We start from the raw sequence: 26,290 nt of genomic DNA, 5'->3' as shown, positions 1-26,290 counted from the left end.
GTAGCCAACACGCGCGTGACTTGCACGATGGAGACAATGATAATATACACGACGCATCCGTTGTCACCGACGTTGTGCAGCATCTGCGTCCAAAGATCAGAGACATATCTTACTTGAGTGTCTGCTCGCGAAAATAATATACAAGTCGCCAGCGAATATAATAAGAGTCCATGGAGGAGGCGGCGGGGAGAATAGGAAACGTGCGCAAGCGCTGCGAAAACCTCAACCGATCAACGAAGACTTATATCGGTGTCTTTATATATATATGTGTGTGTGTGTGTGTGTGTGGAGAGAGGTACACAACGCATCGTGCAGGATATAACATCATTACGATAATTGATAAAGAGGTATGTTTATCATATATTATAAATATTATAATATCAAATCGTCAATGGAACTATGAAGGAAAGATCTTCTCATTCTTTTCCTACCATAGTCTCGTTTATGTATATACTATATACTATATAGTACCTAGGTATAATATGTAAAAAAAAAATTGTAGATATTACTAAATCGCCATTACAGAAATATTAATATTTTTATAAGTATAATAGAAAAATTATGCATATTTTGTCTATTTCGGTTATTTTTCATAATAACTTGTCCCTCTTTTTTCAATATTCCTGACCACATGGATCATGGATGTACACAGGCACCGCTTTTATAATAATATTTCCGATAACATTTTAGCTTATAACTTTGATGATAAGCAAATGGTGTTAAATAAATCGAACTATGATATTTTTTTAACACGTACGTACATAATAATTATTAATTACAGTAGCTATATATATATTATATAGGGCTGCAATTTTAACGATTTTACTGCACATAATATCAAACTATGTAGGACGGTCGAGAAAAACTAATAAATGATCCGTGTCAACGGTTGTGGCCTTGTGGGTGGCCCGTGTGGAAATCAGTGATCTATTGAAAAACGCGACCGGGTTTACCCTGCGGGTGTGAGAAGGACTACTATTATCGTTACTTTCAAACATTTATTTTTTTTAACTTTTCATCGCACCGCCAGAGTTTTTATGATTACAATGATTATTATATATAATAATCAGTCGTTCATTGTGCCTGCGCAGCGCGTTGATTGCATTATCAGTACTTTGGATGAGTGGGCGTAGCCTGCAGCATCGAGAAATCGCTGCCGGGCAAACGCGCCTTTTATTTTTTCTCTTGCAAGTTTTTTCAACAGACTCCATACCCGTTCATTGCGTAGTTTATTTACGCATATATTATTACCACGGTGAAGTTTTGACTTGTATATATTATAATAATATCTGACACATTTTTCTCTTCTAATATGTTTAATATCCCTTCTCTTTCTTCACGCTACATTGCATTAGAAAATCATTTTGTAACTGCTCTCCTCAAGGGTGGCGTATTTAAGATCCGAAATCACTTGCTCATACCTACATCCAATTTAAGATTTTAATCTGTGCTATCTGTAACCTAGTCCAGTTCTATGTCCCAAACCATTCCACATTCTATATGCCTCTATGGTTATACAAATCACCGCCAGTCGCCACTACTTCGTAATGCAAATTATATTGTGTCTTAGCTTGTTTTAACTTAGTTTAGTTCTCCGGCTCCCTTGAACATATTTTAAGTACTCTGTTTTACCTTCATCTATTTAATAATGTTGTCATACCACATTGTTTTTTTATTGTTTACTCGTGTAATTTTGTTGAATACCTACCGTTTAGAATAAAATATTTTAATAAATATTAATAAATTAATAAATATCGATTATATATAGCTGACTCGTTTGTATACCGATGAATAACAACTTGAATAACTTTATTTTAATTGTTAATTAATGTTGTTTATCCATGAACTTTTTTATAATAAGTATCGCAGAGAAATGACTTATAAGTGAATTTTCTTTATCGAGACCAACTCCCCAGACACCATATTAATACCTTATGACTTTATACCGCGTGATTTATTGCGTATAATAGAAATTCCAATATTTAACTCATATTAATGTTTAAATATTAGGCCGATTCATCTGCGATATTATTTGCAGTATAAATTTAAATTCAAATTTATTTCGTAACACATTTTTTTTTACACACATTTATAAAAAAAAAAAATATTTTTATTATTATTATTATTTTATAATTTCATATTTCGTAATTTGATATGTTTATTGGATGTTAGCTATCTTTATTAATTTTGTGGTATAAAAGTACAGATTAGATAATTTGGCTCTTGATATAATTGCATTAATATATGTGGCTCGCGTACATAGTCATGTTGGCCACCCCTGATATATATTAAATGGTTTGACTGGATAGCAATAAATTTCATGAAAATCGTTACCTACGTAAACGATCATACGCAATCGTTTCATATCTGGTCCCGACGTGTATAACACTATTATAATAATAATATATGCAGTGAGGGCCCGTGTGCAGAGGACACGTCGATGTTGGGATCTATTATGCTTTGGTGATGGGGGGGGATCATACTATGTATAATATATTATTATTATTACTATATTTTTGTATGATGTGCGCGCGTGCAATATAAATATATAATAATATAATAACAATTTAAATGTATATATTATTTATGCTCACCTGTTGGCTGACGTCCAACAGGACGAAACATTTACGTGATAGCAGCTGCTGATAACCAATAGGATGTGGTATATGCGCCAAAAATAATATATATATGCAATATGGCATTTGAGTTTGTCCCGTACACACTATATCATATATACCTGGCTGTCTATCTTCACATATACGCTCGTGTAAGTACCTATACTTGGCTACTTATCTACATTAACACACACATATATACACAGACTAGCGCATATCCATACCTAGCTATCAACCGTCATATACTGCTGTCCACGCTGTGGTTTATTCTATGTGTTCGTGTACGTGCCCGGTCCGGTTCAGTTCTGTCATTGCGGTCACGTAAATATTATATTATTATAGGTATATGTTATAATAATAGGTATACATACGTTTATGTACGCTGCAGACGCAGAAACGGCCGGCGACTACCGGTCCCGCCGAATCGGACTTACGGCTATGGAATACTAAAAGCTCATATATGATATATACATAGCCGGGGAGACACGCAATTGTATAGATAGGTACACTTCTGCAACTTACGTGAGCATATACGTTATGATAATAATATAGGAACATGTCGTATTATTACTATTATTATTGTATACGTTTGGCTGCCTAACCTCTGTCGGCCGTATTTCACTTTCCAAACAACCGGTTTCTATGCTAGTATCATGTACGCCCGACAGTGCTCACGTCCACAGATCGTCTGCGCGTGGGTATAGTATTATTATTATTATTATACATGGATATGCGAAAAAATAATTCTTTTACGCATCTATTGTGACAAAATATACCAAAAACTAAAATATTTTAACGTCTTATATATTATGCTTATATAATATCGTCATAGTTCTATGATATTATTCAACTTTTTCCACTCTACCGATTAGCACTCACCAACCGTTTGAAACTTTATGAGAATGTTGTACTCAAAATAATTTAATTTAAAACTATTTTTAAAAATAATTTATTTTCTTATGAATAAATTAAAATAAAATAAAATTTTAAAGTAAATTATACAATTTCACTTATGTGTGAACGGTTTAATCATTGATATGGTAATTATATGTCTCTAAATTGATGAATAAAGAAATATGTATTTTTCTGGGTGAAAACTTTTTGTAAAAAATGGTATAGAAATTTAAATATACTATGTGTTCATTTAACATCTACGTAGATAAGAAATTTGTTTGAAGTTTACTGAAAAACTGTAAAATTGTTTATACTCACAATATCATCATTCATCATATCAAACTTATAAGGAATCGTATGGCTGCTTTCTCTAGTCATTTATTCAAAAAATTGTCAGCTCTCCCACAAAGTAAACTGCTCTAAAGTTTTGCAATATAACCGTGGTTATGATATTAAGTCTTAAAAATTAATTAATTACATTTTCAGGATTTAGTGTCCCACATATAATTATTATAATAATAAAATGGAAAAAAATATTGCAACACTTATTGCGTACGGATTTTATACTTATAAAGTTAAAAGACATTATATTAAACAATACTTGAATACTATTATACTTAACTATACTAATGAATAATATAATTAATGATTAACCCGTCGTTGGTGCACATGTGAGCGCGCCGCTCACACAGATAGTATTTTGATTTTGAGTATTATTCGTACACATATTATCGAATTAATCTGATACTATAAATACCTTCAAATAACATGCCTATAAATATTTATAAGAATAAATTATTGTGCTATTTGCCGTTTCCTATCAGTTATTGACTATCGTTAGACAAAGTCGACAATACCAATTAATTGACCGTGTCAATATGTATGCTCCATACGTCGAGCATATATAAAGTAAAAATAATTTTTTGAAATGAGATTGTAGTTTTTCATTTTTATTTTATAAATTATAAACTGTACATGCAAAGTGTTTATTTACTTTTTTGTAAAGGATTAAAATATACATATTTCTAGGTATGGTTTGATTTTTTAAGTTAATTAATTAATAATAATAAAATTATAAAATTATAAAAAGTAAAGTGTGAGCGCCACGCTCACAGTGTAGCAATCATGTTACGAACTATATACGTACCAACGACGGCTTAAATAATATAATATATTGATTTAATTAAACTAATATAGGTACCTACATAATAAAAAATTGTAATCTATTCTACCTATATTATAAGTAATTGTAGTATTATACTTTGTGGCCGTTGTGGGTACCTATTCCTACCTAAACAACGTACAGATAACTACAGATTAATGCTACTTTAACATTATTACAACAGAAATAAATAATAATATAATATTATGTACTCGTATTTTAATTGTATTATAATAAACATTATCATTTATGTATATTTGTATACTACTTGTAATTGTAGTAATTGTACTCATATATAAAAAATGATAATAAAAACATAATAATTAATAATTTATTATTATAAACGTTATCGTGGTTTGGTATTCATATTGAAAATATATTCATCTATTATATACATTCGTGTTTGTTGTTAATACTAAAAAAATATTAAAATATCTAAGTAATAATTATTTGTTGGCAAAATATAATAATACGTAGGTAAACGAAATTTAAAGAGAAAAACATGTATTATACAAATTGTTTTTTAAATAGTAACGCAAATAATAAGAAGGAGTGGAAATTATATTGGAAATTGAAAAACTAAAACTAAGATTGTTAAAGAAGGAAGAATATATTATTACAAACATTTTTAATTATATTTAAATTTTAGGATAACATATAAATTATTAGATATAATAAAAATACTTGTATAATATCGTACTGGGTAGTTTGGCTACGTTATACTATACGACATACCTGCCAAAATTATGTTGTAGATATATAATATAGTTATCTACGCGCTGGTGGCAACGGGAAAATGGGATGTCTTACTTGTCATTACACTATCTCAATCATGAAATATTATTAATTATTATGCATTTTGGTACACTTTGTTGATTTGTCATATTGCCAAGCAAAACCAATGAAATTATATTTAACGAATATTATATTAAATTTTGAATCAGCTACAGCAGTCGACCAACCGTATTATTCAAACACGACGATTAATGTTTGATACTTATATAAATAATGGTAATTTTAATACAACCAATAATAGCAATCTATCATCGGTTAAAAGTAGGTATAAATAATATGTTCCTTTTTGTGCCATCAACCACGAAATCGAGTTTGACAACCTACAGCAGATAAATATTTTTTTGTCAAGTAATTGCCTAGGCGAATAATATATACTATTAAATTTTGTATCCTATTGCACAAGCGTTAACCAGCAATTCTAAAATAACTCAGTGCCTATGGCTATTATGGTTATAGACTATAGATACTTATATTGTGTTATAATGGTTTATAAATCATTCGAACAAAAAAAATATATTAACATAGTTTTCTTCTCTTTTATTTATTATTGATAAAGCAATATTTGATGTTGTTTTTGGTAGGACATATTTTTTTTAATACTATAAGCTCTTCAAGCCATTCCACCCATACTTATAGTTGTGTCCATTCAGACTACAATATAAATTATTACACTATACCTTCGCAGGCCGGACACGTATTGTATAAAAGTAATTAAATTAAATATAAGAGAATTATTCATTTACTCAAAAAAAAAAAAAAAATGAATTCGTTTTTGGTTATAACATAAACCCATTTGCGGCAAATTTACTTAAAACATATTTGTGTAATATTTGATCATAGTGTAATAATCAAAAATTTTATATATTATATAAAATATAAATAAAAATATCAATCAAAAATAACCCATAATATTAAATTTATAATAATAGTACCTAATATTTTTTTTTATAACATTAAAATGGATATTATTTTAAATAATAATCAAAGCAATGTTTTTTTTTTACCATAATAAATTATTTTAAGCCCTATGATGAGTTATAAAAATAGCCCATTGTAACGTACTTATGTATATCATGTTTTTAAATCTAAAGTACCTACATCATGTTGATTGTTGTAAAATGTTTTCACGTTAGGTAAATTTAATGCAAATGTGTTGTACCAAAAACAATTTTTAAGTTCAAATGGGCAATGCCTAAAACGTATACTAGTCTTCAGTCTTCGCATCTTCCACGATCTTACGATGGTAATCCGTGGATGGTTTTAGTATATTATCGGAAAACGAGAAAGAAATAAAAACAATAGTATATTCATTAAACCTTATTTACAGACTACAGGTATATTATAATTATTAATTTTTCGTTGTTTATGTAATGTTGCAATATACCCATATGTATTTTATTATCGATATCATCGATGCATCGCCTTCGAAGTCTTATTGATCATCGGCTCGGGACAGTCTGTTGGTCATCAGTTGTCCATCTGTCTGTTGCACGTAGCAGCTTGTCGACTTGGTCAAAGGAGTCCTCGGTTGATCATCGTCGTCTCCGCTGTCCGGAAGTGCGGACATCTCATCTGTATTGATCATTGGCTGACGTCTGTCACGACAAATTTCATCGTTATGTGTACTACTCTGACCGAGTATCGGCATGCTAACGGTCGTTTTCAGCGGTTGTTTGCGGTTTGATGCGCTCGTCACTTTGTCCATATCGCGTTTATCCATAACGGTTGACTCTAATATAATATTTTTTTTAAGTCGCAGCTGCGATTATTCGATTAATATTTGATATAGGTATACCTACTGAAGATACACGCACAGTCTGTCGGTATATAGTTGCGACTAATATATTTTAACGGAATCGTCACTTACAATCCGCTGAAGACGATATGACTTCTCGACTCTCGTTATTATACTCGCTGTGGTATGATATATATATATATAATATATTATTATATCAATAGGTAAGATGTTAAAATTAATATGTTATTGCACGAAATACAAAGGCAATCGCTGCTGATTAACTGCCAATCTGCAGTTGATCGATCAATGAGCTTTGCTCGGAATTATATATATATATAATAACGTTTTACTTAGATACGTATATTTTATTTTATGAACCGTTTACATATTACCATAGCTTGTTATTTTCTCCGTTGCTTCGTTGCAGCATATGGTCTTTGATTGTTGTGCAAACGGACAACGACCAATAGCAGCTTATATCGTAGATCTAAAATATTAATAGATTAATATTATTATCAGTTGAGCGCAACCTCGAAGACTGTAGGGAGAGGCAATGTGAGGAAGCATTTAATTAAATAATATATTTACTTAATAGTTTATTACAATTAATCAATTTATCAGAGAAAGAAGGTTAGGTTAAAAGGCTTATAAGTTACAATTATAACTAGGAATTAAATTTAAATTTATTATACATGATATTATTAAAATAATAATATATTAATTTTTATAAATCGAACAAAATTTCGAAAAAAAACTTTTTTTTCAGTACGCCTTAATAATTTAGATTTATTCTAAAATATTCACAGTTAAAAAAAAATAGACAAAGAAACCTTTTTTTAAAAAATTAATACTAATTTTAGCGTTAGCAAATAAATTAAAAAATAATGATTTTTAACATTATGATGTACGTGTAGTATATGCACAAATTACGAGTTAAATCGCTTAAGCTTCAAAACTATAAAGCTAAATGTTATATTTTGAATTCCGACTTCAGCATTATTATTAGTATACATAAATAAATAAGTTTAGATAAAACAATTTCAAAAGAAAGGGTATCCAATAAAATAACAATGTTGTACAAACGTTTATTATTTTTTATGTATTACAATTTTAATAACCTATTAACATATAATATTATACATATTGCATTATAAAAACAATTTTAATTTATCTTCTTTGCAGATTTGCAATAAACTTTCCTTGACATATTGTTAGATATTCTACATAATATATAGTGACATAATAATGTGTTTATTATGTATAACTGCAATGCTATTGGGTTATTGATTTAAACAATATTGTAAACCTACTGACTCGTTTGTCGGTTGTAATTATTATAATTAAAATAACACTGCAGATAAAGTAAATGGCAGTAAATGCACATAATATAATATGTGTATGTATACAGTCATAAAGCTCCGAGCATAATATTTGTATAAATTTGAATATCACGTTTCAGCCGTTTTGGTCTTTTCGTTAAACCCACAATTTCTTGCGAACTGTGTACGCGTATAATGCACGCAGTTAGGTGTAATATACAAAATACAAGTATAGTTTTCCCGTTATACACGATAATATATTATATTTACGTATATGATGTGCTGACTTATAACGATTACTATATTATTAAACTATGGTATCGTTCAGTGGTCATAAATCGGCCAGAAAACATTTTAAATTGTAATATCAACAATAAAGAATCGACTAAAATATTGCATTTCTTAGTGCAGCTAAAGTTCGATATTAGCGTTTGACTTCCTCTGCTTTTATTCGTTTGCACTTTTTGTATAAAAAAAACAGGCGTATTTCGTATTTTAGTTTTAGAGTTTATAAGCTTCAAACATACGGATATTGCCTTTTTATGTAGGTACATTTGAATAACAAACAATAATTCACTAGTATACCTATTTTCTTTTTTTTATTATATAAATTGGTTAGGTTGCTGCTTTTTATATTTCGTATTACACTCAACTCAACTGAGACATTTGTATTCTACTTTACTGAAAAGATATCGTCACTACTGCATTCCAATGTTCGTATTGTACCTGCCTAAATGACAAGATAAAATGTCCACTTAATAATGCCTTTTATATATATTTTTTACTATTCCTGAATAGACGGAGTTATTGGCATGATAAAAAAGAGCATAAAGGTATTGATATCTAGAAATAAATATACACGCTTAAGAAATCTTAACATTTTCAATATATTTTACAACACGAATAAGAATATATACGTCAATATTATTTAATATCTCATTAATTATTGTAGATGAATATTGCATGAATTGCACTATGGACACTATAATAATATGTACATTATTAAAACATTTATATTAGTATATTATATTCCAAGTTATATTTAAGCAATTAAGATATTAAAATATGTCAGTATACTATTTACAGTTTACACATACTTCTGAAAATTATTTTTTAAAAATCTTTTTTTTAAACTAGATTATTTTTCTTGTATACGTAATAACACGTCATGACAACATTCTATTATAAATCCCATCTTCTAAGTCAATATTCATGATTTGTAATTAAGTATAGGTTTCAGGTTAAAAGATTCATTCGATGAGTTTTATAGTATATAGGTATCTACCGTTTACACTGTACTTATCATAGTTTTTATCAATACAAATTTGAAGTATAGACTTGCAGCGGAATAAGTAGCTTATAAAAATTTCAATAAAAATATTTTAAAAGTAAATAAATTTTTGATAAATATACGAAATTTATGTAGATAATATCAAATAATTAAATATCGGAAAACCTAAAATTAGTATAGATATAAAAAGTACCTATTTAAAACTAAACTTGAGTAAAATAATTTTACAAAATTATATTTTCAGATCATACTGATTGTGTGTGTATAAAATAATACATAGATTCTGGGTACAATAATAATATTATTACACATGCACGGGGAGAACGATGTACATTTGAGTAAACCCTACTGCGGTTGCGGTATATTTTGAAAATGAATTATTCAACGGAATAAAAGTGTGTGGCCGATAATATACATTTATATAGTGATATAGTATACCACCAAAGTTATATGATATATCATATAATGGTACCTCACAACTCTCAACAGTAGTAGTAGAACAAAAGGAGTGGTTAGCGAAAAAGCAATACTCTCTCTTTAATCTCGACGATTGGCGATGGGGTTAAAATGTATTTCGAGTTCCAATACAGTCAGCGACAAAGCAACGTGTGGTTAACACAAGAGAAAATGTGCAATAGAATAAAATGATTTATATTATAGATCTGATATATATATATGTATTATAACTTCGTCAGATTGTTTTTTCTTTCTAAATACATCAATATACCGTGTGTATATTACACGCTTACAGAGTGTAGTTCCACATAGTACGTAAGTGATGAGAAAGCGAAAACCTTAGGAAGAAAGATATAATAATTGATAATATACGACTATTCGCAAACGATACATTATCATTATAATTCAAATTGTGCTCAAGCCAAGGGGTGGACAGTCAAATGAACCATTCGTACACATAATATTATATAGGTGTCAGTCAGATATTATCCAAGTGGGATTGAGGGTGGTGCAGTATACTGTATATTATATTATATAGCGTCAAATGTGCCGGAAATTTTAGGACATTTTTGACGGCCGATTGAACTGGAGACGGAATAATATCGTTATCATCATCATCATTATTATTATTACATTGAAAAACGCGTATACTATATTATTGCAAAGTAACTGCACCCGAAAGAACGCGTTATATTGTCATCGTAGTCGCTTTAACCGTCCGAAACGATCGGATCACGCGGTCCGTTGGAAACGGCCAATTTTTTAAATAAAATTGCGTACGAATCCATTACCGGTTTTTTAGTTTTTATTTTATTTATCTTTCAACACTCGTAAAATGAGTCTTTATACGTATATAAAGTACCACAGTACTCAGTAGATTGTTGCGAGCAGATCGTTACGCGTTCGACCCATTTGTCTCCGACAATGAGCACTGTGAAAAAATTATTATTATATATTATATTTTAAATGTGTTGTATTAAATTCGTATTCGTATTTTAAGTAGTACAGATAATTGTATATGTATTTTATATTATATGCTACACTTGATTTGTTTGTCAAAGCTTTTAATATTATTCATAAACGACTTTGAATATTTATATTATTGATATGATTTTAATAGAACAAGTAGGTAGGTATGTTTTGTTTACATTATATAGTATGTAAACATAAATAAATAGGTAGGCAGGGTTTGTCATTTAAAACAATAAAAAGTTTTCGACAGTTTAATTTAAATTATATTTATTATTAAATTGAAAAAAAACCATATTTAATACATTTGTATGTAAGCATAATACCTATACTGAAAAATAATAAAATAATAAGAACAATTGTGTAAGCTATATAATATGGATAGGTACGACTTGATTTTAATGATCTATTTGAAGAAGTGTCAGCATTAGAAACACTTTATGTAAGATTTTAATTGTTATCTCATTATTTACCGATAAACGAACTATTAGCGGTCTTCCTATGTGCTGCACAAGAATGATATTTTAGATTGTATTATATGAAATACCCGAGTGAGAAAAATCACAATCTAATTTTTCATGTCTTCATCGAGTCATATTATTTCGTTGGTATAGTGATTTTTATATATAATATATGGTGCGCGCATAAATATAACGGATATTATTATAAGTTTAACTTAGACGTATAACGAACCAACGCATAAAAACAACCTTCTCATATATTATTATTGAATACTGTACCCTGATGATATGATATTGTCGGCACTTACGTAAAATCAAATACTTGAATTTATAGTTGTGTAAATATACTTTGGTAAGCTTCCAAGTCGAGTTCCAACCAATACTATATTAGTTTGCATTCCGATTGAGAAATTTAGAAGAATTTCAAATAACATTTAAAAAAAAAAAAAACATTATTTATGAAATGCGTGCAAAACAAATCAATTTCTCCCTTCCGTAAATAATTAATTTCCATAATTGTTTTTCTTATGCCAATTTCAATATTCACAAGATTGAATTTAACGAGTTTATTTTTTACCCGGTACAGGTTGTGTATCATCGATTTTATAAAATCAATGTCGTAACTTGTAGAATAAGATATTATTGTAATCGTCTATTATATAACATTATGAATATATTAAAATTATGCTAATCAGCTAATCCCTAACAGCTTTTTAGTTTATCGAGTTCGTTTTTATATTTGCTTTTATTAAATATAATAAACAAAGCTAATCATGTAACATAAGTAGATATAATTCTCAAACTTTTAGGCAAATTTAATATATATTGTGATTATATCAATTTTAATCATAACCTATCCTTAATAAAATGTATAGAAAAAATATTTTGAAATTTCGTTGAGTAGAAAATGTTGATTTAATCGATTTTAGATTCTTTTGTATTTGTACGCTTACTAAGTTTATTTTGATTAATGAGTTGAAAATATTTTAGAATAATATTTTTAGATATTTATACCATAAAAACGCGTATTATGGATACAGTATTTTTTTTCCGTTTCTATATAAATATTGCTTTGTCACTCAATATTATTGTAATAAATATAAATATCAATAATTCTATGCTTATTAGTTATAATAGTAAATAGGTAATCTTATCGTTTTCCCGGAACTCTTTTCGCGGAGGAATATCACTTTATATAACGTTGTTTACTAACCGTCCACCATTTAATATTTCTCAAATTACTACACTGGACTATGTGTTAACGAACTTAAATAAGTAAATCGCTTTTTTTCCTGTACAGCATTTATTAAAATTAATAGACCTATGTTGTTACACATATACGTCTTAGTGACGAATAACTGTAATATTATTATATTAAAATATATACTTATATTAAGCGTGTTCTGTTCTTGTACTGTTATTTTTTTTATTGCTAAATGGTATGTAATGGATTGTGTAATTTACAATTCTTAATTTTGACTTTGGGGCGTTACATAAATAAATACTAATATTAAATAATGATACACATTATGTTCCTCACTTAAGTAATTATATAGGTATCTACTGACTTATCTGTGGTTATATTATTATGAATGATTCAAAACGGTTAGGACACATTATAATAATATACTATATTATCCATGTATTAGACAGCTGTAATTATTTGTTTTTTAATTATTATTTCTGTATCTTCCGTTGTGTTAATTTCATTTTTACGCGCATATTGATGATGTATATTAATAATTGCGTTGAATCATATAATAATTATATAATTATATTATAATTTATAAAATTATTATTAAGTATATTTGTTTTACGCGTATTGTATTCAGCGATGGTTACCATGGGATAATATGTAGATAGGTACTTATATATAATATTATAATAATTAATTATATATTTTTGTAATTTCTTTATTAATCTATTATCTTTTTTGTTTTTATTAAATAAACAGTTTTTTGGAATGAATTAAAATTTTTATTAAATAAAATGCTCGAGTTAATAATAATTATGCTTAAGAGTTGGTCGGTTAGATTAGGTCAGATAAACCAATGGGTTTATTTTAACATAAGCCACGTAATAATAAACGAACCAAACCTCAGCTGTTAAGTCCTTTTATTACACAGATTAATTTGAAAGAACATAGTTTTTATAAAAGCACACGTATAAAGTGTTGTTTATAATCCAAGACCAAGTTAAAAATCATATTATTTTCCAAAAACCAAAATACGATTTTAACACTTGAATTTTTAATTTTTAATCATTTACAATGCCCAATTTATACAACTGACTAAAATAGATTATTTATAATAATTGATTATAATAAATTATTATTGCTTTTTTTGTTTGGAAGTAAATTTCGGTGTATTATATTTATTTTCAATACATAATAGGTTAGGTAAAAAAACATCATATATAAATGTTGTGCTTTGTGTTCAAAAACTTATAAGAATAATTAAAATTTAATATATACTGCATTACCAATATAATAAAATATAAGTTGGATATACGTTCCACTAGTTATTTCGATTGCAAAGTATAATATTATTATGCACAATGTAGGTACTTGTTCAAGCATATTATATTATTATTATATTTATTATAACTATAAAACGTTTCGCAGTCACGCCACACCGGTCACTATATCATAACAATATGCTATGTGTTTACGCATTTCAACCGATGTGTCGTAAAATTTGTTATTTTAGTTTATCAGGAAAAAAAAATTCAAATCGTCCGTAAACTACGTACCTATTATGATAATATATTATGTGGTATATACCAATGCCAGGCACAATACAATTTTATATATATCGTAATATCGTCCTGACAGTTGTTGTGCTCTAACCAGTCTAACTTATAGTTGGGCAGCTATATGCCGTACTTGTACTCCTATACGTATGTATATATATATCATAGAGAAATATATACTACTTTATGGTATATATAAATATATGCGCACAACATACGTATATTTAAACCAGTTACATTTCCGTATTACGCGCCGTTCATACAGGTAGTAGTGCCTACATATACACATCGCACACGCTGGCGCGGACGTACCTGTAACGATTCTTATCTGTTAAAATTAATGCCGTTCGTATTTTACGTCATATTATTATTAGGTGTATAGGTATATCATCATTATTACGGACGTTGAAGGGGAAAAATATGAAATAATGAACTATATTTTATATATAATATTATACCTAAGCTCCGGCCCCGAAGACGGCAGCTGTATGTCTGTCCGACGTATACGACGCCGACCAGTCACTTCGATGGGTTTCAATAACTACACTATATATATATACGCTTGTATATATAGTACGGCTATATGACGTATGGGCATGTACCATCAGTGTCCCGCTTGTGCGTTCATTATCGTGCTGGTGGCGGCGAGCAGCAGGTGATTTTTGACCGATAGAAGTTATAATATACAATATAATATACTTGCCGAGTATTGCGTGTGTGTATATATATATATAGGCACACTAGTGGAACGGAGCGTTACGATCTCTTAATTGATTCAAAAAAAAAAAAAAAAAAAGGCACTTATGTATAATATTATACCTATCTTGTGTATATATATATATACCTACATGCTATCGTTATCTATACTTTTGATCTTTCCGGGGGCATCCGAGAAATTGCTCTCCGAATATTTTCATGCTATCCGGTTCCAATTAATAATAATAAGCCGTGGCGTGCGCGAACGTGTGTAAGGTCGTTCTTTTCTTTCTGGTATTTTAATTCTCTAGTTTTTTACCACTTTAAAAGTAATTCTTTTTTTATCCTATACTTTGTCGACGCTTTTTATATGAACACCCCGGATAACGGTGAGCAACCGCGCACCTTTATTCTGCGTTACGACTCGAGAGTTTTATAGGTACGTTATAAATAGTAATAACATTCTGTTTTTACGACGTCCCTGCAAGTCTAGCCGGGGTTGTTGTTTCGATGTCAATTACCCGTTGTTCAACTACGCACATCCGGTTGCTGACCATTTTGCAAATATCGAGCGTAAATCAATCATGTATTTTTTGGTATATTATTACCAATGTATTTTTTTTTTTTTTTTACATGAAATCTGTAGCTGTCGATTATATAATTATGATTCTAAATGTATAATTCTCGAACTTTGTGTGTATGATTAGAAACACATTCCGATATCCATATTCGATAGTATTGTTATAATAATTAATACGATAGATCGGGAACGTCGCGCGCGATGATCTAAAAACCAAATCAATCTTCAACGACTAGAACACCACTAATTTATTTGATGAATGCATATTGCATATGTTAGATGTTAGAACAATAATAATATAAATTACTATTATTTATTGACAAAAATTTGATTGAAAACAGAACCTACCCTCACTAAATCCTACCGTGCAATTTAATACTCGTAGTACAAAAACAATAACTATAATTATTATTTATCCATTTTGAATCTTGAATAATATCTGAAAAAATATATTTATTCAGTTTATTGGAAATTTGGAACACCTTTTAAGGTAAAAAAAAAAAGGCAATAGAGTATATTATTCAGTATTGCGGTAGTCCAGGAATAAGTGATCAATGCAAATATACAGGAGTATAATCTAAGATGAATAACTTCTTATACCTTGAACGAGATACATCTTCGCAAATATTGAAAATAAAAGTATATTAAAAACGATATAATTTATTTTATTATTATTTTTATAAATGCTCGCGTTAATAAGTGAATTCACTGGATTTTCAATAATATTTTGTATAGTTGGTTTTCAATTGAAATCAATTATTATCATATAACATTATATTATTCAATTAATATTTAACTATAATTATTTCACTACAAGTAAGATACATATCAATGAGATAGTAAATTATAGACTAATTAAGTAAAAACAAACAATAGGGAATACAATTATTTTAATAATACCACATTATAGTACTAGGTATATGGTATTTATATCTTTATACATTTCTAAACAAAATTATTGTTGGTATTTATGGGCAGTTTTGTGTGATGTACATTATGTTTTTTTTTAACAAATAATAATTAATAACCATATTACACTATTATTATATAATACTAAAAAATAATAATAAGCTAGTTGTTTTATAAAACCACACTAAAAACTTGTTTTAAGTCTTTTGTAGCCAATCTGGAGTAAAGCACACAAGGTTAAATGTTTTCTCAACAATATTTGACATTGGAATAATTAATTAAAATAGTATATGAGTAATAATTAAAAATAATATTGTATAACGTAAAGATTAAGTAAAAATGCAATTTTTTAAATTATGATTTCAATTATTGAATTAAAAAAAAATTTTAATAACTGTCCAACTTTATACTTACTTACTTATTAATAAGTAAAAAAAAGGAAAACTTCTTATACATTATACAACATATTTTGTATCCATTCCAAACGAAATTTAATATATTTTATCGTGTATAAAAAAGTGCATTAATTGTACGTATATACTATATCGGTATATATAAAAAATAAAAAATTAGTAGTAAGGATGTCATCAAGGGGAGAGGGAGGAAGGCATAAAGGGCAGCAGCTTATTAAATATTTTCTCATTTTTGTAATTATTTTTTTTTACTTATCAGTTTCTAATTACTAATGCACTTAGATTATAGATACTAAGTATCTTATAATTGTAAATTAAACTTTATATTTTAACAAATTTATGTTAAATTGTATTGTTTTAATATGTGATTGAAATTTAACTAATTAAATTAAACTAACCAAACCAACATTAATGACAATGTTATATGATAGTTAATTATAAAAGAAAATATTAAAATAATAAATATAATATTCGATAATATTATGAAATATTTAATTTTTAATTATTTATGTAGTATCAAGCACCTGCTTACTAAATATACTAATATAATTATTTTTAAATATTATCATTGCTATTAAGAATTTTGTTTTATATTTTTGGTAGTGAGCTTAAATTTATTTTTTATATACAATTAATTTCAAAGCAAATAATATCTATATAATATCATATTAAATACATTTTATTTATATTTCCATATAATTTATACTTACTAATTTTTTCATGATATTAGAACATGACATTTTTTTTATTTTACAACGGATACACACCGAATATTTTATTTCAACCAAAACATTACTAAAAACAAGTTTTATAACATAAATAAAACATTTGGCGTTTGTAATTTGTTTTCTTAAATTATCTACTAATATAACAATATCTAACATTGATATATTAGGTACTTACTTAATAACGATCAATTTAAAAAAAAAAAAAATAATAATTTTCATATTAAAATAACTATATTTTAAATTTTATAAATTTACAAAACGTTATTATTCACAATATAATAAATTTTATACTAAATTTTTTACCTAAGTTGTAAATTTAATTTTAAATAATAAAAATACCAATAAAGTATTGTTTAAAAAAAACAATAAATTATCTTGTAAGCAAATTTAATTAAGTATAAAAACTATTGTTATTTTTAATTAAATGTATTATTTAATATCTTATTACTGTTTAAATTATACTTTACTATGCAATGTCATAAAGCCAACCAACTATACCAAGTAAATTGATTCTATTGATTCAACGATTTTGGTGATATAATATTAAGTTTAATTTGTGCAAAGAATGTACTTACTTGTGATTTGATGTGCTTAGTGTTATTACTTCATCAGGTAATACAATACAGATATAATGCCTAATATAGGCAGTATATAGTTTATATTAAGTGTATACAGTATACACTATATAGTTAGTGTATACGATAAATCGTAACTAAAAAGTAAAATAATGCATTTGCAGCACTCTGAGTGATCAGTGCATTAAACTGTTTTATCGTCTGTCAACATCATACCATCGTATCTACACCAACAACCGAGAGTCAATAAAATATTGTTTGGATTTTATGACTTCTATTTATTTAAAGGATATATATATATATATGAGTGTATGTGTGTGTGTGTGTATATATTGTGGAATAAAATGAATATCCCAACACAATGACTTGCAAATTACTAATGTTATTAGCTAATGGATTGCTTAGGAGTCCATTAACTTGACTTCTATTCCGACCAGTCGGTTAATTCTCCCGGTGTGTACAAAGTTTTAGCAATGATTACAGACATTTAAGAAATTGACTTTATCGCGGAAGAAAATATTCTTCTGATTTTTTTTAAACCATTTGTACGTTTTAAACTAATGAAATGATGGAAATTCGAGTTATATACCCGTTAACTCTAAATTTAACCTGTGTACATTAATATATTTTTATTTATTACATTAAATGCAAAATATTTGTGCTATCCATAATAAAAGACAACAATTAAACGAGCCTCTCAAACAATTACACGATTCTCTAGGACCTAAAGAATCTACGATCAAATAAACTAAAAGTTCAACAGATAACATCGTACCTATTTTATGATTTAATTTGTTAGAAATAACAAGGTAAGTAGTGATTGGTTATTTTAATCAATGTTATTTAGTGAAATTTGGCACTCAGTGAAATTTCACGTTGATAAATGTCATTGGATAGTTGACTGGTTTTCGAAAAAAACATATATAATTTAATTTTACCCTTAAATATTAATATTATAAATATTGAAATGTTTCAGTTAGAATAAACTTATATCAAACTATAATTTATAATAATATTATCGATGATATTATGGGTTAAAAATATTTATCTGGCATTTAAAAATAATGAAATAATAACAGGTGATGAAAAATGTGGGTCACCTAATTGTTTACGTTGCATCTGCTAGTTAGAGTTGGCGCATGTTTATACGGTTAGCAAGGTTTTAGCGCAAGTTATTATATTGTATGGTTTACAGTTAAAGACTCGTCCTGTATAGGTATATACTATACAGGATATACAGTGTATATAATATTATTTTATTGTGTAGTGTACATGCAGGTGTATAGTATTATATCACATTCTTTTGAGAGGTAGAACTAAAAATATCGCACAACCCTTTCGTTCGTACGTGTAAATATATAACATAATATAAACATATATTTCACTTACACATTACGTGCATTATTTAAGGTTACCGCTCACCGAACACGTTTAGGTCCTATCGCTCCACGCTATACATTTCGTATATTATACTATGTCTAAAACCGTATTCTCCCTCAGCGTGGAAAAATGTGGAAAAACCCAACACCCATAAGGGATAATAAGTTTTGTTTTTTTAAATTATTTTTTGAAACACGTTTTGGGCTAGAGTTCAGTCTAAGCATAATATTTTGTATGTATTTCGAGAATTACAAGAAATTAACCACGGTGTGTCTATATACCTAAAACTAATACTGCAGTAAGAGTGTATACATACCTACTGTACCTATATAAATTGCTACCATTATGTACTATTTTATCCATCTAAAAATCGTGTACAATGTACTCTTGATCTTATAGGCGCGTACCGCAGCCTATTTTAAGTATTTCCTAAGGTCATAATAATAATATGATGTAGATACGTATTCTTATCTTTTTTATGCCAAGAACACATTTATAGTATTAGATTTTCATAAACTATATACTACTAAATGTATGTACGTTCAAATAAATTATAAGTCATATAATCGATTATATACGTGCATGAAAAATGTATTAAAAAATATAACGATTCGCTAGATTCGCAGAATAACCATCGACTTAATGACTTACTAACTCGTCGCACGTCGTAGTAAAACACTGCGAAACAAATAGTATTTTTTAAATTTTAAACTAACCTTGAAATATGGCCATTTAATACACTATAAGAATGATTGTGTGCTTGTTAGCACTTGGTATCTTCTAGACCATTTATCCGATTAGCAGTTTCGAGCGTTAACTTAAGATTGATATTGTAGTTTTGTTTTTTAACCTATATAGGGTAGAGGGTAGCTAAAACGTTATTTGAGTGGAGACAATTTTTAATATACATTGGCTGAACTTATTAATGGAAATGTCTAGTTTCGGCTATGTTTAGGATAAGACGACGGCGCTATAATAGATGGGTATATTATATACATACTTATATACACACTTATGTATATATATATATAGGTAGATGTATATGATAATATAATAATTAATTCAATTCCTCGTCTGGGGCAATAAGTTTCTCGCGCCAACTCTTCGGCACGTACATTGTATACGTATATATATATATAAATCGTATACGTTGGCATTACAGGTATTATATACCACATCTTTCCACCACTACTCCCCTTCAACAGGCGTGCGGACCGTTGATAAGTTTATGTATTCGTCTCTCCGCGGAGGGCGCGTTTTGGTGAACACGGTGTAGGTTAATTCACGCGCGCTTTTCTGTGTGAGAAAATTCGCCATCGTGAAGTAGTATATTACACACCTACCAGCCAGCCAAACCCGTGTCTCCTGCCCCGTACGTGTTGTGCGGTATATATATATATATATAGTATGTATAAATGAACCTCGTGGTGTAGGCGGCGGCGGATAGAAGGTATTTAGCAAATCACTGCAGACGATGCGCGAGAGATTCTGCGGTGTACTGCCGGTTGTGTGTATACGTGTATGTATAATATATATTAAGTGAGTGGTGACGGCGGTGGTAGAGGCGACCCGGGAGACGACGGTGATTTCACGAGGGGTGGAGGGGGGTGGGGGGAAGGGTTTGAGGGACGTGTATACATAGGGCGCCGCCGACGCTGTATTGAAGTTCATCAAACCGAAAAATACCACCGCCTCGCCCACCGCCGCCGTCAATTCCCGTGTGTGTTTGGCATCGCTGATTTGCATTCGCCCGACGAAATTATATACACCTAGAAAGGGTCCCCGCCGCCGTCTACCGTGCGCACACACATACACACACATACACACACACACACACACACACGCGCGCGCGCGCGCGTACACGTATACACATTACACGCAGTACAATAACGGTGGCGGCGGTTAATTGCAGACGCGGAAGCGTTCATGAAGAAACATTGCCGCGGACGTGTAATTAACGCGGACAAAAAGACGCGTCGACGCTTCCTCGCTCGGCGGCGGCGGTGTCGTCAGTCCCTCCGGTTCGAGAGCCGCCCCTCGTCCGCAACTCCCACCGGTTCGTAGCTGCAGGTTCCATTGCATGATCCCTTATATATATATATATATATATATATATATATATATATATATATATATGATAAGTATACGTACACACGGTGTGTGACGTATGCGCCCACGAAGGCTCAAAGACGACACTGTATATTTTTAGGTATATTAAATATATTACACGTAGATTAATTAATAATAATATGATATAAGTACGTCATTATATATGATCGTCTTTAATGCGGTACGATGATATTAGATATATTATAATATTAGACGCAAATATAGGTCAATCAACAATTTTAACGGTTAAGTCGAAACAAATTAAAAAAAAAAAATTGTACAAATATAATTCGTATACTAAACCATCGGTTGAAAATTAATACAGAGAATAAATCAAAAGTTGTATCCAAATCTAAAAGTTCCATCTCTCGCCCTCTCGGTGTGGAAAAAATGCAATCTAAATTTAAAAGTGAAAGAAAAATATGATGAAATTGTAATTTTCTTTTAGATTTTAAAATGTTCGTGACTTCTAATAATAATAATAATAATAATAATAATAAAATAAATGAACTTTCGTAACTCTGGATAATATTATCTTGTTTAAATTTGATAATTGATCTGATCTAATAATTTCTATTGAGAACACCTTATAAATATAGATTTTATTGACTAAAATGTGCTATGATTTGTATTTGTAAGACGGAAATATCAAACTATACACGTGAGTAGAACGTCTTCTTTAATTTTTTTTACATATTACGCAAAATAATATGCAATTTTTGCGGTTTTAATGAATTTTGTAAACATTTTAACTCGAATTAATTATCAAAATATCACTGAAAAATAAAAAAAAAAAACATTAAGTACCTATAAAAATCTTAAAATAGTCGAAATCATTAAAAATTTGAAAACTATACAAAATCTATAAAATGCTAGAATTAGTATTTAAATAAGTTTCTACAATTTTTTTCGATTTTGAATTAGGTACAACAAACAAAAGACCAAAATCTATTATGTCAAGAACTGGTTGTGCTTAAGAATCCCGGTTTTTTTTTTGTTTTCCTCGATTATTTTTTAAAAGTATTGAACAACTTATTAGTTATTACTAATTTATAATTACACCGATGATGAACTGATAATTACAAAAACTTTGTATAGTAATATTGTGTATGTTAAGAATAGGTACTAAAATGTAGAAATCACTTGTTAAATTGTTTCTTGGAAATTATTATTAATCCTTTGATATAATTTTTAATTAATTTTCATTACAAAAAAATAAAACTAGTTACTGTATATTATATCACATTATATTTATAACGATAGATAATAATATGTATATTATGATAATTTTTATAGACATTATATAAAAAAACGATCAAATTATTTGGAAGGGTATAGGTCAATATATTTTAAAACTTACGTAAGTATAAATGTATAATATACCTATGGAGTAAACATATTTTAATATTTGTTGTTTAGCAATAATTGTTTAAAGAGTATTTTTTTATTTTGGTTTTCGAGTTACCACAAGAATTTTGAGCTATAAAAATTTGTGATATCCATTATTAACTACTATTATAGGTACTAATAAAAATATCACAATTTCCAGAGGTTAACATAATATAATACCATATAATATATACACTTACCCTATTAATGTATAATTAAATTGTCATAGAAAACTAAAATTGGTTTTATTATTTTATTTACAGAACATACTTTTTAAAGCAGTGAAAAAGCGCCCTGTACCGGCTGTACCACTTTTATATATTGTAAATTGAAGAATAATCGTGCTCAAATGATGCCGTGTTTTAAAAAGTAATCAAGCATTTTCAACAAATTATTTTTATTTTAAGAAAGTATATTTATAATTTATAATATTATTGTATACATAATAAGTTAATTTGGTAGCTTAACTTTAAATAACAACTACCTATATTAAGAAATTTTTTGCAGATGAAAGGAAAACTCTTTGATCGAATTCTATAGACCTTTTTTATGGTTTTTTAGGTATAATCCAGCCAGGTAAAATTTTAATATTAAATTATTAATATTTATTGCTGTTTTTGAATTTAGGTTTACGCACCCATTGATAAACGCATTTATATTTCTTATCGATTTCGTCATAAATCCTTTAATTTATAGCTTTGTATTAAATTTTAAAATTCACATTCGGTTTCCTTACATTCATTACGATTTGAAAAGTATACATTTTAAACAGTAGTTGCATTATTTTTGTAAACTCATTATATCAATAACAGATCTCAATTTTCACACAATTGATACGTCTTGTATCTGTTATGATCTCATCGTCTGAACGATATCAACTGAATAAATGTCCATAACACGACCTTCCCGTCAAACGACGATATAATTATTATATCACTTATTATTTAAAATGTATCATAAATTGTGTATCGTATACAATTTTTTTTTTAAGTTTTAGTTTAGATTTATTAATATTTAAATTTAAAATAATATAATACGTAACATATTTTATAACACAGCATAATAATCATATTGAAATACACCTGGCTTATTGTATACGTCGTAGAACCAAATGAATGAAAAATCTTAAGAAAAAATGTACGGCGGCGGACAAAAACTTATCGGCTCATCGTATCAAAAGAAAAAGAGATGCGATCTGAAATCACGCTAACCCTATAATAGAATGAGGTAACATCACCGGTAACCTCGCGCCGTCTGGGATCCTGCCGTTCTAACCGACATAATATTTATAACTTTTTACACCCATTGTAAACAGATAGACACACACGCACATACGACATTGGTATACAAACACTGAAACACAATACGAATCGGTTGCGTTTGTTTTCGAACACATATTGTTATGCGTGTGTATATATATTGAATATACAATATATATATATAATATAAACGTGTGTGTTACTGTGTTATGTTTACGCGAGTTTGTGTGTGCGTACAAAAGGACCACGAAAAATTTGAATACGACCGCAACCAAAGGTCAGAACACACACAGCATTTATAAATGCACACGACGAAAACAACAATGCTCGAATAAAAAAAAAAAAAAAAAACCAAACGTGTCGCAGCTTATATTATTCAAATGAAAACCCTTGTCATTCGTTCGTGTTGCGCCGTGCGTATATCTACGCGCGCGCGTGTGTGAGTATTATTGGTGGGCGGTAGCGCGTTATAATAACAATAATAATAATAATAATAATGAAAAAAAGAAAAAGAAAAGCCACCCGAACCGTCGGCGGCCCATTATTATTATTATTATTATTATTATTATTGCCGTACAGGTAGCCTATAGGTGTGTGTACAATGTATATTATGGGTATTCCTTATCACGCGTTGGATATCTCCGACACGACAAATTGCGCATACAATATAAAGCGCATTGACGTTATATATACGAAACGATACGATAATAGTATATAGAAATGGTCGCTGGCTTGTGTGCGCGCGCGTGTTATATACGTATTGTACGTGTATGCTGACGCGGTTGCCACACAAAATATGCACCATTATAATATCCGTGTTAATCTTTCATTCGCTTCGGAGACGGTCTCTCCCGCGGAGAAAATTACGACGAAGGCGTCGCGCACGTCATGACGGCATACGGAGGAGGTTGGGAGCAGAAAAAGGGGTCAGTCAGACGACCCCCGGACGAAAATAGTGTCGGCGTGTATGCGGCATACGCATGCTACTATATATATAAACATCAGTACAGCGTGTGTGCATGTATTATGTACCTACACTCGAGTCATGTCGTCTCATAATAGTGTTGAACGTCGAACGTGTGGTCGATTACAATACATATACTCGGTATGGGCAATATCGAGTTAGGTTAGCTCGATGCTATAGAACCAATACCAGAGTGCTGTATAGTGAGATAGAACTTCACTCGTAAAAGCAGCGGTACGAGTGTAGTCGAAGAGAAAAATAACGAATTAGTACGGAGCCCTATTTTGGGTTGAGGGTTTGCGATATTCAATGGTATTTTAAGATATTCTAATAATATCCTAAAAATCGTAAATTGAGAAATAAAAATAAAAGATTTCTTATAACTTATTAACTTATACAGATTAGTGGTTTTCTTCCAGTATTTAATACGTAAATTAGTAATTTTTCTTTACAACCTTAATAATCAACATTTGACAGTCTCTATTACAAATTGAGAAACTCGAATAATTATTTATAATAATAGTTGTATTGTTGCATGTTTTGTTAAAGAAAGAGTTGTGTGAATAATGTATTTATGTATATATATAGGTTTAAATATAATATAAATAGGAGTTTAGTAAATATTTTTGTACTTAAATTGCTTGTTTATGTTATATAAATGTTTTACTGTAAAATGTATTGTAATTGGATTATGTACTCCATTTAAATGTAAATAATAAATTAATAAATTTAATTATTTGATATAAAATATAAATTTATGTTAAACTCAAAAATATGTTATACACTGCATATAGTATTGTTATTTCTAATTTAAACCTGTTTATTTTGTATAATTAA

The 26,290-nt window shown here is 28.8% G+C and overlaps 1 protein-coding gene and 1 long non-coding RNA gene across 3 annotated transcripts; one reads left to right on the top strand and one right to left on the bottom strand.

Annotated features, from left to right (window-relative positions):
* Positions 1 to 24,840, top strand: LOC113554981. Its single transcript, XR_003405321.1, has 3 exons — positions 1 to 347; positions 23,494 to 23,599; positions 23,738 to 24,840. It is a non-coding gene; the product is annotated as an uncharacterized LOC113554981 (long non-coding RNA).
* LOC113554980 lies at positions 6,754 to 7,466 on the bottom strand. 2 transcript variants are annotated; one of them, XM_026959217.1, is made up of 2 exons: positions 7,262 to 7,466; positions 6,754 to 7,197 (listed from the first exon to the last, which is right to left on the bottom strand). In XM_026959217.1, exon 2 carries the CDS (start codon positions 7,184 to 7,186, stop codon positions 6,899 to 6,901), a length of 288 nt encoding a protein of 95 aa, XP_026815018.1. In that variant the 5' UTR covers positions 7,187 to 7,197; positions 7,262 to 7,466; the 3' UTR covers positions 6,754 to 6,898. The 2 variants fall into 2 exon arrangements, with proteins under 2 accessions (XP_026815018.1, XP_026815019.1); XM_026959218.1 differs by having other exon boundaries at positions 7,266 to 7,466.
* Positions 24,841 to 26,290: the final 1,450 nt, after the last annotated feature.

This window comes from Rhopalosiphum maidis, chromosome 2 (genome assembly GCF_003676215.2).
Source record: "Rhopalosiphum maidis isolate BTI-1 chromosome 2, ASM367621v3, whole genome shotgun sequence".
In the NCBI taxonomy this organism is placed as follows: domain Eukaryota; kingdom Metazoa; phylum Arthropoda; class Insecta; order Hemiptera; family Aphididae; genus Rhopalosiphum; species Rhopalosiphum maidis.
This window is presented reverse-complemented; position numbering and strand designations above follow the sequence as displayed.

Coding starts and splice junctions, on each gene's coding strand:
- LOC113554980 (XM_026959217.1), bottom strand. CDS start 7,186: ATGGATAAACGCGATATGGACAAAGTGACGAGCGCATCAAACCGCAAA.